The 12,917-nt window shown below is 41.6% G+C and overlaps 1 protein-coding gene across 4 annotated transcripts in view; it reads left to right on the top strand.

Moving 5' to 3' along the window:
- The window catches only part of PGCKA1 (PDCD10 and GCKIII kinases associated 1), a 49,422-nt gene extending 36,505 nt beyond the window's left edge, over positions 1–12,917 (top strand). The window contains exons 1-4 of one of the 4 annotated variants that reach the window (XM_087965843.1): positions 1,259–1,304; positions 5,065–5,113; positions 8,911–8,965; positions 10,843–12,917. In XM_087965843.1, the coding sequence (XP_087821969.1) occupies positions 8,934–8,965; positions 10,843–11,773 (963 nt within the window). In that variant the 5' untranslated portion in view covers positions 1,259–1,304; positions 5,065–5,113; positions 8,911–8,933 and the 3' untranslated portion in view covers positions 11,774–12,917. Of the gene's footprint in view, positions 1–1,258; positions 1,320–5,064; positions 5,114–8,910; positions 8,966–10,842 lie in introns of those variants that run through there. The other 3 variants (XM_087965842.1, XM_087965844.1, XM_087965845.1) reach the window with 3 other exon arrangements.

Genomic DNA, 12,917 nt, shown 5'->3' with positions numbered 1-12,917 from the left:
AGGAGGAGGAGGAGGAGGAGGAGGAATAATGTGGCTTTTATAAAGCGGCACTTCACGTGATCTTGATTATGCGATCTGTTAATCTCTTGACTCGCTTTGTGACTTACTTCCAACAGCGATGTTAGCCTTTTTTTAATATGGTTTTTAATAATGTTTCCAAGTGAAGTGCAGCAAAACATGCTTAGAAGGGCAAAGATATAAACCTGTAAAATTATTCTTCTTCAGCCCTTCTATTTTGGATGAAGCCAGTCCTTTCAGATTTTGGAATTCATGGTCTAGTAGCATCGATATGTTGCACTGCACCGTGAAATATTAAAATAAAATAAAACAAGTTGTGAGGTTGCAGTATTTGAAGAGCTATCTAGTCTTGCTTAGTGTCATGCCCCTGTTGGAGTCTGACTCCAAGGGAGAGATGGAACAGCTGACAGGGAGTGGGAGTGTGGCTCCGGTGGTTGTGGAGGAAACTGGAAGGGCACAGGCCGGATGGGAATTCAGAGGAAGATCCAGGCCCATCCCCTCTTCATCCTAGGGCACACAGGGAGGAGTGGATAAGGGAGAAACATGAGTGGCATGGTCTACAGGAGAGGAAGGGGCCCTGATCCCCTTCATGGGCTGCACCTGGGAGGACTGGTTAAAAGGACAAACTGCGCATGGCAAAGGTGCTGGAAGCAAAGTGTGTATTATTCTTGTTGGAGCTTATCTGTGTTTTAGCTTCCTCCCAACTGTGGTTGCTGCTATTATCTGGTAGAAGTCTGCAATTAATCATCCTTGCCTGTTGTAGTAATTCCTTCAGTGTGGTTTGTATTGGTTTTTTTTATTTCGAATTAACTTTACATTGGGTCTGAACTGCATTTACTCCCTCCGTAAACTGTTTTCTTTAAGAGTTTGATATCCTGCCGAGGATAATTGGACATTGGGGCCCAGTTGGAGGCATTAAATGGACTTTCTTCTATTTTTGTGAGTTGGTTGTTTTTGTGTCACGCCCCGGGTCATCACACTTAGGAACATGCATATAGATCTTCTGATTATCACCAGTATAGGGGTAGATCTAAAAAAGAAAGGCTATTTATGACCAAGAATGAGAAAACATTACTTTGTACTTGCTATTTTTTTGATTTCCTCCTGGGTAATATTTTTTTTCCCCTTCCTCCAATAAAACTGCCTGTTTCTGAGTTCTTTTGTGGAGCATGGAATGCAAATTCTGTTGATCATGCAAACAACCCTAATAAAATCCATCTCATTTCCCGGTTTAGGGCATCCCCGCATAAGGCAGTTCCAGGATGCATAAACTTCAATAAAAGCAGGTGGACTCTAATACAGTGAGTAAATTGTAGAGTCTAAGCAGAGAGACTTGAAATAGATTATAGATATATAGTTAGATATAAATATGGAGAAACAGATATAGATATAGATGATATAGATAATCGACATAATAATTCAGAGGGTAAATCGTAGAGTCTAAGCAGAGAGGTTTGATATGGATACATAAACATTAGCTAATACAGGGAGTAAATCACAGAGTTAAGCATAGAGACTTGATAGGTTTGATTGATAGATAGATGATAGATAGATAGATAGATAGATAGATAGATAGATGATAGATAGATAGATAAAAGCGAAATATCACTCACGCATCATCACAAAATCTCCAGACTGTAAAGCTCACAAACTTGAAATTTGGCATCTATGTTCCTCTTGGCTTCTAGGTGCTCACTAAGAAAGGATTTTTGAAGTAACCATCAGAGCATTAGCATTTTGGATATTATTATTAACACACTCTAATGTTAAGGAGTTCTACTCCCCCCTTCCCACCTGAAAAGAAATATGTTCTAAATGCAAAACACAAGCAGAAGAGTTTTTTCAGTTTTAGTTTCACAGCAGCAACCATCTACAGAACAGTTGAGCTAAGCCACGCCCGGGCTCCTTGCTGTCTCCTTGCTCACACAGCAAATACTGTTTCAGTTTCCAAACAGCCCTCAACTCTCTCACACACTGACAGGACGCTAACCAGATGAATACCGATGGAGCTGGTAAGCAGAGGCAGAATTTTTTTCCCCTTATTTTCCTCCCCCAAAACTAAGCCCGACCACATAAGTTTTGTAGCTAAGCATGGGTATCGAGCTAGTAGATAGACATAGATGATATAGATATAATAAAACAGAAAGTAAATTGTTATGAACTAACAAAAAACCATTTAATAAAACTTATTAACATTATGTTAAGCAGGCTTGAAATCCTGCACTTTAGATTGGCCCTTGGATAGTGAACTGGGATTGGTCCTCACGGAGCAACCTGGTTGGCTATTAGTTTAACATCTTTCATTGGGCAAAAGTTAAGCATGTGGACACAGGTCATTGGTTAACAGGTCAGTAGCTAGCTCTATAAAAGGGCTACTGCTGCCCAAGGGTTTTGCTCTCTGTTTTTCTGATCCTTAATAAAGAGTTGAAGTTCACTAAGTCACTGACTCGTCTCAATTACTTGCACCCATGCCCAGAATATAACATAAATTATAGAGTCTAAGGCTCTAAGAAGAGAGGTTGATTATGGACATATAATATTAGATAATATAGAGTGTAAATCGCAGAGTCTAAGCATATAGACTTCATAGTTTATAATATAGATATATATACATATAGATATAAATGATATAGATATAATAAAATAGAGGGTAAATCATAGTCTAAACAGAGAGTTGATATAGCTTATAGATATATAGTTAGATATAGATGTAGATACAGATATACAGATATATAGGTATAGGTATAGATATAGATATAATTCAGAGGGTAAATCATAGAGTCTTAAGCAGACAGATTGGATATGGACATATAAATATTAGATAACACAGAGTCTAACCATAGAGACTTGGTATAGATTATAGATATATAGATATAGATAGAAATGGGCCAAACTCACTTAACAAACGTTTCACTTAGCAACACAAATGTTGGGCTCATATGTGGTCCTAACTCCAGGGCTACCTTTATTAATCTATCAAGCCTTACTCAATCCTTTTGTATGCTTTCCTGTTCCAAATCGTATTTCCAAAACAAGATGGGGAAATATATATATATATATTTATATGGGAATATATATATATATATATATGGGACAATTTTTTTTCCTCTGCAACTCCACTTCCCGTTTGACCAGTTCTGGAGGGGATTGACAAAGGCCTTCACAGGATTGAAGGTGGCAAGAGAGCAAAAACATGTTGACAAAATGAATCAAAGCAGCCCGGGGAGTTGTGGTGTGTGTGTCCACGGTTGCAGGCTAGAGGTGAAACCACAATTCTTCTGACATCAGCCCACCTAAAAAAAGAAAACTAGTTGGACAGGTAAGCAGCCCCAGAGTAGATTTGCCATCCAACTGGCTCAGTGCTGCCTTTTCCATTCGTCTCTGTGGGGAGTGCAGGTTTCCCACCAAGGTAAACAGTCACCCAAGTCAGGATAAACTACATGTCATACGTTACATCTGGAAGCAGCACAGCTTAAGACAGATTGCTAGCAAGGAAGAGCTTTTGAACTCTGCGGTGTTTTGGAAATTCGTTTGGATATTTTTTTTCTGTCATGCACAAATATCTAACTGAAGTCCTTTAGATCAGGGGTCACCAACCTTTTGGACCTCAGGGACCACCAAATTTTAAATCCCGTGGACCAGAGACCCTGGGAAAATCCCCCCAAAAGTCTGCAGGAAAATTTCTCACCCCGTTTTCCTACCGATCAATCATTCTTTATTTGGGATCACAGGATACTGTCTCCAGCTCTGTTCTCAGCGGGAGAAAGAGAGAGAGAGAGAGACTTTTGGCTTCATGCAAGAAAAGCAGCAGAAGCAGCAGAAGTCTTTCTTTCTTTCTCTCCCCCAAACTCCGCCAGAAATGAGTCTTTGTGAGACTTGTCTTGCCAGCGCAGCCTCTTGGAGCAGGAGGCCTTGCAGGGTCCCAAAGACTCATTTCTGGCGGAGAGAAAGAAAGACTTTTGCTGCTTTCCTTCCTTTCCTAAAGGGATTCACTTAGCGGTGGGGGCCAGAAAGGTTGTAAAATGGGCCAAAATTCACTTAGTATGTGTTTCACTTAGCAACGGACATGTTGCGCACAATTGTGGTTGTACGTTGACCTTTTTTTTTTTAACATTATTTTTGACCTGATTGACCAAAGCTGATGGACATTATGAACATAAATATCTGGAGAGCACCAGATTGTCTCACCTCTAAGAGCAGGTTTCAGATAAGATCAGTGGGTCAAAAGTGAACTTCAGGCAAAGCTATTGAAGGAAGCAACTCTAGAAATATGCTGGCTGAAAATAGTTAACTTACTTCCTAGGTCCCGTGAATGTTGTAGTTCTTCTGGGTTTATCGGGAAATCTCAAAAGAATATTGTCCTCCAAGAATTCCTTGAACGGTAAATGTTGGGGGCGTAGACTATTCGTTCTGTCTTTCTCAAAGGAAAATCCTAGTCTTCAGTATGTACAGATTATACAGAGTTGGAAGGGACCTTATAGGTCATCAAGTCCAACCCCCTACCCAAGCAGAAGGCCCTACACCATTTCTGACAGATGGCAGTCCAGTCTCTTCTGGAAAACTTCCAATGATGAAACTCCCACAACTTCTGAAGGCAACTTCTGTTCCATGGGTTGATTGTTTTCACCGTCAAAAAGTTTCTCCTTATTTCCAGGTTGAAATTCTCCTTGTTCAGTTTCCATCCATTGTTCCTTGTCTGGTCTTCGGGTGCCTTGGAAAATAGCTTGACCCCCCCCCTCCTCTCTGTGGCAGCCCCTCAAATACTGGAAGACCACTGTCATGTCTCCCCTGATTCTTCTCTTCCCTAGACTAGCCAGGTCCAGTTCCTGCAACCGTTCATCGTATGTTTTAGCCTCCAGTCCCCTCATCATCCTGGTTGCTCTTCTCTGCACTTTTTCTAGAGCCTCAACATCTTTTTTTCAGTCTGGGGACCAAAACTGGATGCAGTACTCTAGGTGTGATCCTACTAAGGCTTTATAGAGTAGTATAAGTACCTCCCCTGATCTCGATTTGTCTCCTAACCAGCTTTCATAACCATCATTTCAGATGCCCGTGAGGTTAAAATCATGGTCCTGGAACTCCCTGTGATTTGTTGGTAAGTAGGCTAATGGAAAATATTTATTTTCATGTCTCCATCTGTCTCAAGAACCTCTTGTAACCAGGGGTGGGATTCAAATTTTGTAACAACCAGTTCTGTGGATGTGGCAAGATGGGTGTGGCTAGGTGGGCATGGCCATGGGACTGGGTGGGCATGGCTTCTTTTTTGCAGCACACACACACACCTATTTTGTGGCTACCTGCACCTCAGGGGAGCCTCCTGGAGGACACATTTTTGCTCCCAGGAAGCTTCCCTCAGGCCCAGGAAGGCAAAAAATGGAGGGGGGCAGGGGGAGTTGTGCCTCTCCTCCATTTTTTGCCTTCCTGAAGCCTCCTGGGCGAAGCAGTAAGTCAGCGAGGGGAATCCCGGCACAGCTGATCATAGGAACAGCTGATCGTCAGGAGGGGGGGAAAGAAATATCTTAAGGCAGGGGTGTCCAACCTTGGCAACTTTAAGACTTGTGGACTTCAACTCCCAGAATTCCTCAGCCAGCTTTGCTGGCTGAGGAATTCTGGGAGTTGAAGTCCACAAGTCTTAAAGTTGCCAAGGTTGGACACCCCTGCCTTAAGGAGTGACTGGCGGGGAAGAACGCAGTCAACAATGTCGGGCATGCATGTGATGTTGCACATGCGCGATAAGGACGGACTGGGAGGGGAGGGGCAGGTGGAGGGGCAGGTGGAGAGGGGCGGGGCCAGCCAGGGGCACGATTTGCTGGTTCTCCGAACTGCACAGAATCATAACAACCAGTTCTACAGAACCAGTCCAAACCGGTAGAATCCCACCCCTGCTTGTAACTTATAAGATAGAAACAATATGCCGAAATGTTCTTTTTTCCATCCCTTATAAAGGCACGTAGCCCTTGACTTAATGATCACGATTGAGCCCAGTATTTTTGTTGTTAGGTGAGATATTTGTTGGGGTGACTTTTGCCCTGTTTTCTCGTCACTGTTGTTTGACACACACACACCCCTTCTTTGTGGCAGCCCCTCCAATATTGGAGCACTGTTATCCTGGAATGGAAAATAGAATAGAAAACAGAATAGAACAATCATCATCTTGTAACAACTCCATAATCCCTTGCAGGGTTAGAGTCTAGGCAACTGAATGGAGCTAGCAGAGTGTTTAAGGGCCGGATGCCCTTCCTGTCACCAATGCAGAGTTTTGTTCAGCAGATATATTCTCATTGTGCCCAGAGAGAGAAACTTAGGGCCAGGGCTAGGGCTAGGCCACCAAACCACTCAGAAAATGGAGTGGGAGTAGGAGTAGGAGTAGGAGTAGGAGTAGGAATAGAATAGAATAGAAATAGAATAGAATAGAATAGAATAGAATAGAATAGAATAGAATAGAATAGAATAGAATAGAATAGAATAGAATAGAATAGAATAGAATAGTAGAATATGGAAGGAACCATGGAGGTCTTCTAGTTCATCCCCCTGGTCAAGCAGGAGAACCTATACCACCTCAGACAAGTGACTGTCCAGTTTCTTTTTAAAAACCTCCAGTGATGGAGCGCCCACAACTTCTGAAGGCAAAGCTGTTCCACTGGTTAATTATCCTCACCGTTAGCAAGTTTCTCCTTAATTCCAGGTTGCTTCTCTCTTTGATCAGTTTCCAACCATTGTTTCTGATCCTACCCTCTGGTGTTTTGGAGAATAAATTGACCCCCTCCTCTTTATGGCAGCCCCTCCAATACTGAAATCCTGCTATCCTGTCGTCCCCCCCAGTCCTTCTTTTCTCTAGACTAGCCAAACCCAAATCCTGCAGTCATTCTTCATATGTTTTAGTGTCCAGGCCTTTGATCATCTTAGTTGCTCTTCTCTGCACTTTTTCCAAAGTCCCAATATCTTTTTTCGTAGTATGATAACCAAAATTGGTTGCAGTATTCCAGGTGTGGTTTTACCGGGGCTTTATAAAGCGGCACTAATATACCTCACGTGATCTTGATTCTGTGCCTCTGTTTATACAACCCAGGATGGCATTAGGTTTTTTTTTTGGTGGCGGCTGCTGCTGCTGCACACGGCTGGCTCATAATCAAGTGAGAAATCAAGCTCGAACATCAAATTCTGGTAAAGGAGAATATTTGTAGCTCAGGGTTGACATGAGTCCTTGGTGCTCTCTGAGCTTGGTTGTTTGCGTACAGATGTTTCCTTAGCCAAACTAGTGAAGATTAACACTGATGATGTTACCTAGTTTGGTAATGAAACTTTTGTAAGAAAACAGCCAAGCGCAGAGAGCATCGAGCATCCCACAGTCCTCCTCTTCCTCCTCCTCCTTCTCTTCCCCAACCCCACTCCCTTCTAGCGCAGATGATGTTTTATGAATTTTCTTTTCACTGTTCCTAAGTGAATCGTGACAGTTGTTCAATTAGTAACATGGCCATTAAGCGAATCTGACCTTTGCTTGTCAGAAGGTCGCAAAAGGGGAGCCCATGACCCCCGGGGACGCCTACAACCATCATAAATATTGAGTCCGTTGCCAATTGGTTGAATTGGTTGGGTAGACCTTTTCAATTTTCAATCCACTCCTCTACTCGTTGTAGAATACCTTATGCCACCAGACTTGAAATTCTAGAACTAGAAAACCTTGAATTACGCCGTCTTCGGTCTGATTTAAGCATGGTATATAAAATCATACATTGCAGTGTCCTACCTGTCAATGAATACTTCAGCTTCAACCATAACAACACAAGAGCACACAATAGATACAAACTCAAAGTTAACTGCACCAAACTTGATTGCAGGAAATACGACTTCAGCAATAGAGTGGTCAATGTCTGGAATACTCTACCCGACTCTGTAGTTTCTTCCCCAAACCCCAAAAACTTTAACCTTAGACTGTCTACTATTGACCTCACCCCTTTCCTAAGAGGTCTGTAGGGGCGTGCATAAGCGCACCAACGTGCCTACCGTCCCTGTCCTATTGTTTCTCTTATTCTTCTTTTATTTTTCTTATATGTACCCATTTCATGTATTCACAACTATGTATACACTTATACTTATTATCTTGTAAACAATTGGCAAATCAAATAAATAAATAAATAAATAAAAATAAAAATTTCTCTGCTGTAGCATAACTTCTCCATGTTTGCAGTCTCGGGAGTCTAAATTTGGTTCTCTGCTCCTGTTTCAGTTCTCAGCAGAGCTTTCCAGGTCATTCCAACTCCATTTGGAGGGAAACAAGCCACTGGTTAATATTTAACAAAAGGAAATACTTTCTGTTTTTAATACTGTCCTGTTTGGTCGAGGAAGAAAATGCCTTTGCTGTTTTTCTACTGGTTTAACCTTGTGATGCCTTAGATAGGAAAGAATGAGAGAATGAGTATGAGAGAGAGAGAAAAGGAAAGGAGGGAGGCAGGGAATGAAAAGAAGAAAGAAGGAAGGAGGGAGGGAGGAAGGAGGGAGGGAGGGAGGAAGAAGGAGGGAGAGGGAGGGAGGGGAGGGAGGAAGGAATGGGCAGGGGTGAGGGTGGAAAGGAGAGAGAGAGAAAAGAAGGAACAAATGAAGGAAGGAAGATAAGGGAAAGAGAAAGAAAGAGAGAGGGAGGGAGGGAGGGAGGCATAATAGGAAGGGAGGGAAGGAGAGGATAGGAGGGAGGGAGGGGAGTGCATGCAACATGCTGATTGAGTCAAATGTCATCACCCTTAGTGTTTCCCATGTTTAAACATAATTGGAAACTCATTTTATCCAACGCACACTTTCAAAAATAAAGTGGAAAGTCCCACCTCTTGCTATTTTGCATAAAATTCCCTGCTTCTTATGTCTCTTTCCCTCCCCCCACCCTCTTTCTCTTTACAGATACTGACGAAAGAAGAATCCAGATGGGGTGCAAATGCTGTAAAATGGTTAAAAGGTAGGGTAGCCTCCATATCATTTCTGGCAGGGCTAAAATCAAAGAAGGTTAATTGAGATGGCTGGCTAGCACAGTAATTTTTTCACTTCTAAATTTTGCAAGCCGACCCGATAGATAGATGGATGGATGGATGGACGGACGGACGGACGGACGGACAGACAGACAGACAGATAGAAGATAGAGATAGATAGATATAAAGATAGAGATAGATATATAGATAGATGATAGATAGATAGATAGATAGATAGATAGATAGATAGATAGATAGACAGATGATAGATATAAGAGATAGATATGATAGATGATAGATAGATAGATAGATAGATAGATAGATAGATAGATAGATAGATAGAGATAGATTGAGATAGATATAAAGATAGATGATAGACAGACAGACAGACAAATGATAGATATAAGAGATAGATATGATGGATGATGATAATAGATAGATAGATAGATAGATAGATAGATAGATAGATAGATAGATGATAGATGATAGACAGACGGACGGACAGACAGACAAATGATAGATATAAGATAGATAGATAGATAGATAGATAGATAGATAGATAGATAGATAGATAGATAGATAGATAGATAGATAGACAAATGATAGATATAAGATAGATATGATAGATAGATGATAGATAGATAGATAGATAGATAGATAGATAGATAGACAGACAAATGATAGATATAAGATAGATATGATAGATAGATGATAGATAGATAGATAGATAGATAGATAGATAGATAGATAGATAGATAGATAAATATAAAGATAGAGATAGATTGAGATAGATATAAAGATAGATGATAGACAGACAGGCAGACAGACAAATGATAGATATAAGAGATAGATATGATGGATGATGATGATGATGATGATGATGATAGATAGATAGATAGATAGATAGATAGATAGATAGATAGATAGATAGATAGATAGATATAAGATAGATATAAGATAGATATGATAAATAGATAGATAGATAGATAGATAGATAGATAGATAATAGACAGACAAACAAATGATAGATATAAGAGATAGACATGATAGATAGATGATGATGATGAAGATAGATAGATAGATAGATAGATAGATAGATAGATAGATAGATAGATAGATAGATAGATAGATGATAGACAGACGGACGGACAGACAAATGATAGATATAAGATAGATAGATAGATAGATAGATAGATAGATAGATAGATAGATAGACAGACAAATGATAGATATAAGATAGATATGATAGATAGATAGATGATAGATAGATAGATAGATAGATAGATAGATAGATAGATAGATAGATAGATGATAGACAGACGATGGACAGACAGACAAATGATAGATATAAGATAGATAGATGATAGATAGATAGAAGATAGATAGATAGATAGATAGATAGATAGATAGATAGATAGATAGATAGATAGATAGATAGATGATAGACAGACGGATGGACAGACAGACAAATGATAGATATAAGATAGATAGATGATAGATAGATAGATAGATAGATAGATAGATAGATAGATAGATAGATAGATAGATAGATAGATAGATAGATAGATACTGAGGATAGATAGATATTTGTTAATTAGTTTTCCCCACAACGGACACTATTAAACAGTCAACTAGAAGTGAAAGCACATTGAAGTAAGGGGGATTCTTTTAGTTGCGTTGCCAAACATCAAGACAGTGGTCAGTTAACTTTAATTCCATTTCAATGTAGTTGCACCATGCTTTTCTACCACACAAAGGTAAACGATGCTCCAAATTCAGGTGAGAAATTCTGGCGAAATGAGCAGGTTTCTCCGTAACAAGGAGAGAGAAATGGAATAACTGGGTATTCTTCATTTTTTTCCCCAAGCTACATCTTCCATCCCCAAGAAGTGCAGACGGCTGCCTACGTCAATGAGATAAACCTCTACAAACCAGACGAGGAAGAAAGAGGGAAATTCCATTGCAAGCAGAACAGGGACATTCTGGGCCATAGAAACGAAGTCCACATTGCAGAGATGCAGGTTGCAGCAAACCAATGCAGGTTCCACCACTCCAAAGATGCTCTCTGGAGTAACAGAATCCCTGCTCTTCCAGACAAAGGACTTGGGAACTCCGTAGTAAAATGTAGCGTGAATGGGATCCATTCCTCTAAGGATCTCAGCGCCCCTCATCATAAAACCCAACCGAAAGAGGTTAACCTGCACAGCTCTTCTGCTCAGCAGCCTGAACCTCCAGCCAAAAGAGACTTCCAGCCAAAAACAGGTGATAAACTCGAGATTTTTGATCCTGAAAATTACCTCAAGCAGACTTTGGAAACTTCGAATGCTCTTTGCAAGGAGGAGGGTTTTCAGACGACCGCCGAACCCATTTTTGCCCTACCAGAGATGCGAGACGAAGACGTTTGGTTGGATAATCCATCTTTTCTCCCCGAGGACAACCATGCTGAGAAATTGAGGACTGTTGGGAAGGAGAACCTCCCAAACCACCTGGTGCAAATCAACCAAAGCACGGAAAACACGACCATCGTCCATAACTGGAACCCGCTGTGCAGGGAGTCGGATGAAGGGGACGGCGTCTGGCGGACAAGCCCTTTCGACCTCTCTTTTGAGGACCAAATAGCCACCGAGATTCTCTCAGGGAGGAAAAAGAGAGAGCCTGCTTGGGAAGCTAGATCTGATGGCCTCACCAAGGTTAACGGAGAACTGGAAGAAGACGCGGACGTCGCAGAGGCCCTGGCAGCCCTGGAGGCTGCTACGGCTGATGAAATTTTTGAAGAGGAGGAGGAGGAAGACTATTAAGATGGCTGTTGGGGTAGTGATGATACGTACGTGTCTCTTTAACAAGAAGGGGTTGCTTCACTTGAGAAAGCCACTTGGAGGTCTGGGCTCAGGATGTTCATAGCTGGTCAAAGGTGTGATAATCTGGGGCATGGCACAAAGGCAACTCAGCCAGAGAATAAGTATGGGTCCTTTTATTAGCTCCAACTTTGCCCCCAATGTTCCGGTTACCTTCCAGGCTGGAGAAAAACTCTCCCAGGAATCTGCAACAGCCTTTGGCTGCAGATATTCCAATCCAAACATTATAAACAGAAAACTTTAAATTATAAATCCAACCAGGGCAAAATAAGGTAATAAATCCAGCAGGCCAAGATAAGGAGTTCCAGAAGTGAAGTAACACAGCAGGAAATCAAACCAGTTGGGAGAATGCCAGGAACAGCAGCCAACACTAGATAAACTCAACATTTGTTCCCAACAAATACAGCTCCCATCTGCCTCTCCTTTAAACTCCCTCCCCAGGTGTGCCTTGTGAAGGGAATCGGGGCCCTTTCCTTCCTCATAAGCCACACAACCCACTTTGCTCTCTTCTCTATTATTCCCTGCGTGCCCTAGGATGAAGAGGGGATGAGTGTGGGTCTTTCTCTGAACCCCCTCTCTCTTGTTCTACCTCTCCCCTGCTCTGCCCAGCCTGACTTTGCCCTTCCCCAGTTTCCTCCACAGCCAATGGAGCTACTCTCCCACTTCCTGTCGGCTGTTCGTCTTCCCCCTCGGATTCAGACTCCGACAGGGGCATGACAAAAGGAATCTATGCATAGACCAAGTCAGATATATAATGACAGTAGATGTAATTGGGTCCACTCTACACTTTTGCCAGCGCCACAGGATGAGCTGTCATGAACATCACCCATCTAATGTTCATGGACCAACCTTCTACCCTAGAAGACCTTGCCCAAGCCTTCTTTATTTGACCATGGTAGGAGAACATATCCTTCTGTAAGGAATGGTTCTCAAGACCTACATTTTGATGGCTTGCAGGATGCGTCCATTGTCCAGAAAGGGCAGAGAGAAGACTCTTGATGGAAACTTAATAAAAAATGAACAGGGATTTCTCCATTAATTCCTGGAGGGAGAGGGGTTGTTTTTAATAAACAAATTCTATGTAGCC

Source organism: Notechis scutatus, chromosome 4, assembly GCF_049901735.1.
Source record: "Notechis scutatus isolate UNSWTSFEM ecotype Mainland chromosome 4, rNotScu1.2, whole genome shotgun sequence".
NCBI lineage: Eukaryota > Metazoa > Chordata > Lepidosauria > Squamata > Elapidae > Notechis > Notechis scutatus.
Note: the sequence above shows the minus strand (reverse complement) of the source record. Positions and strands in the feature narration are given on the sequence as shown.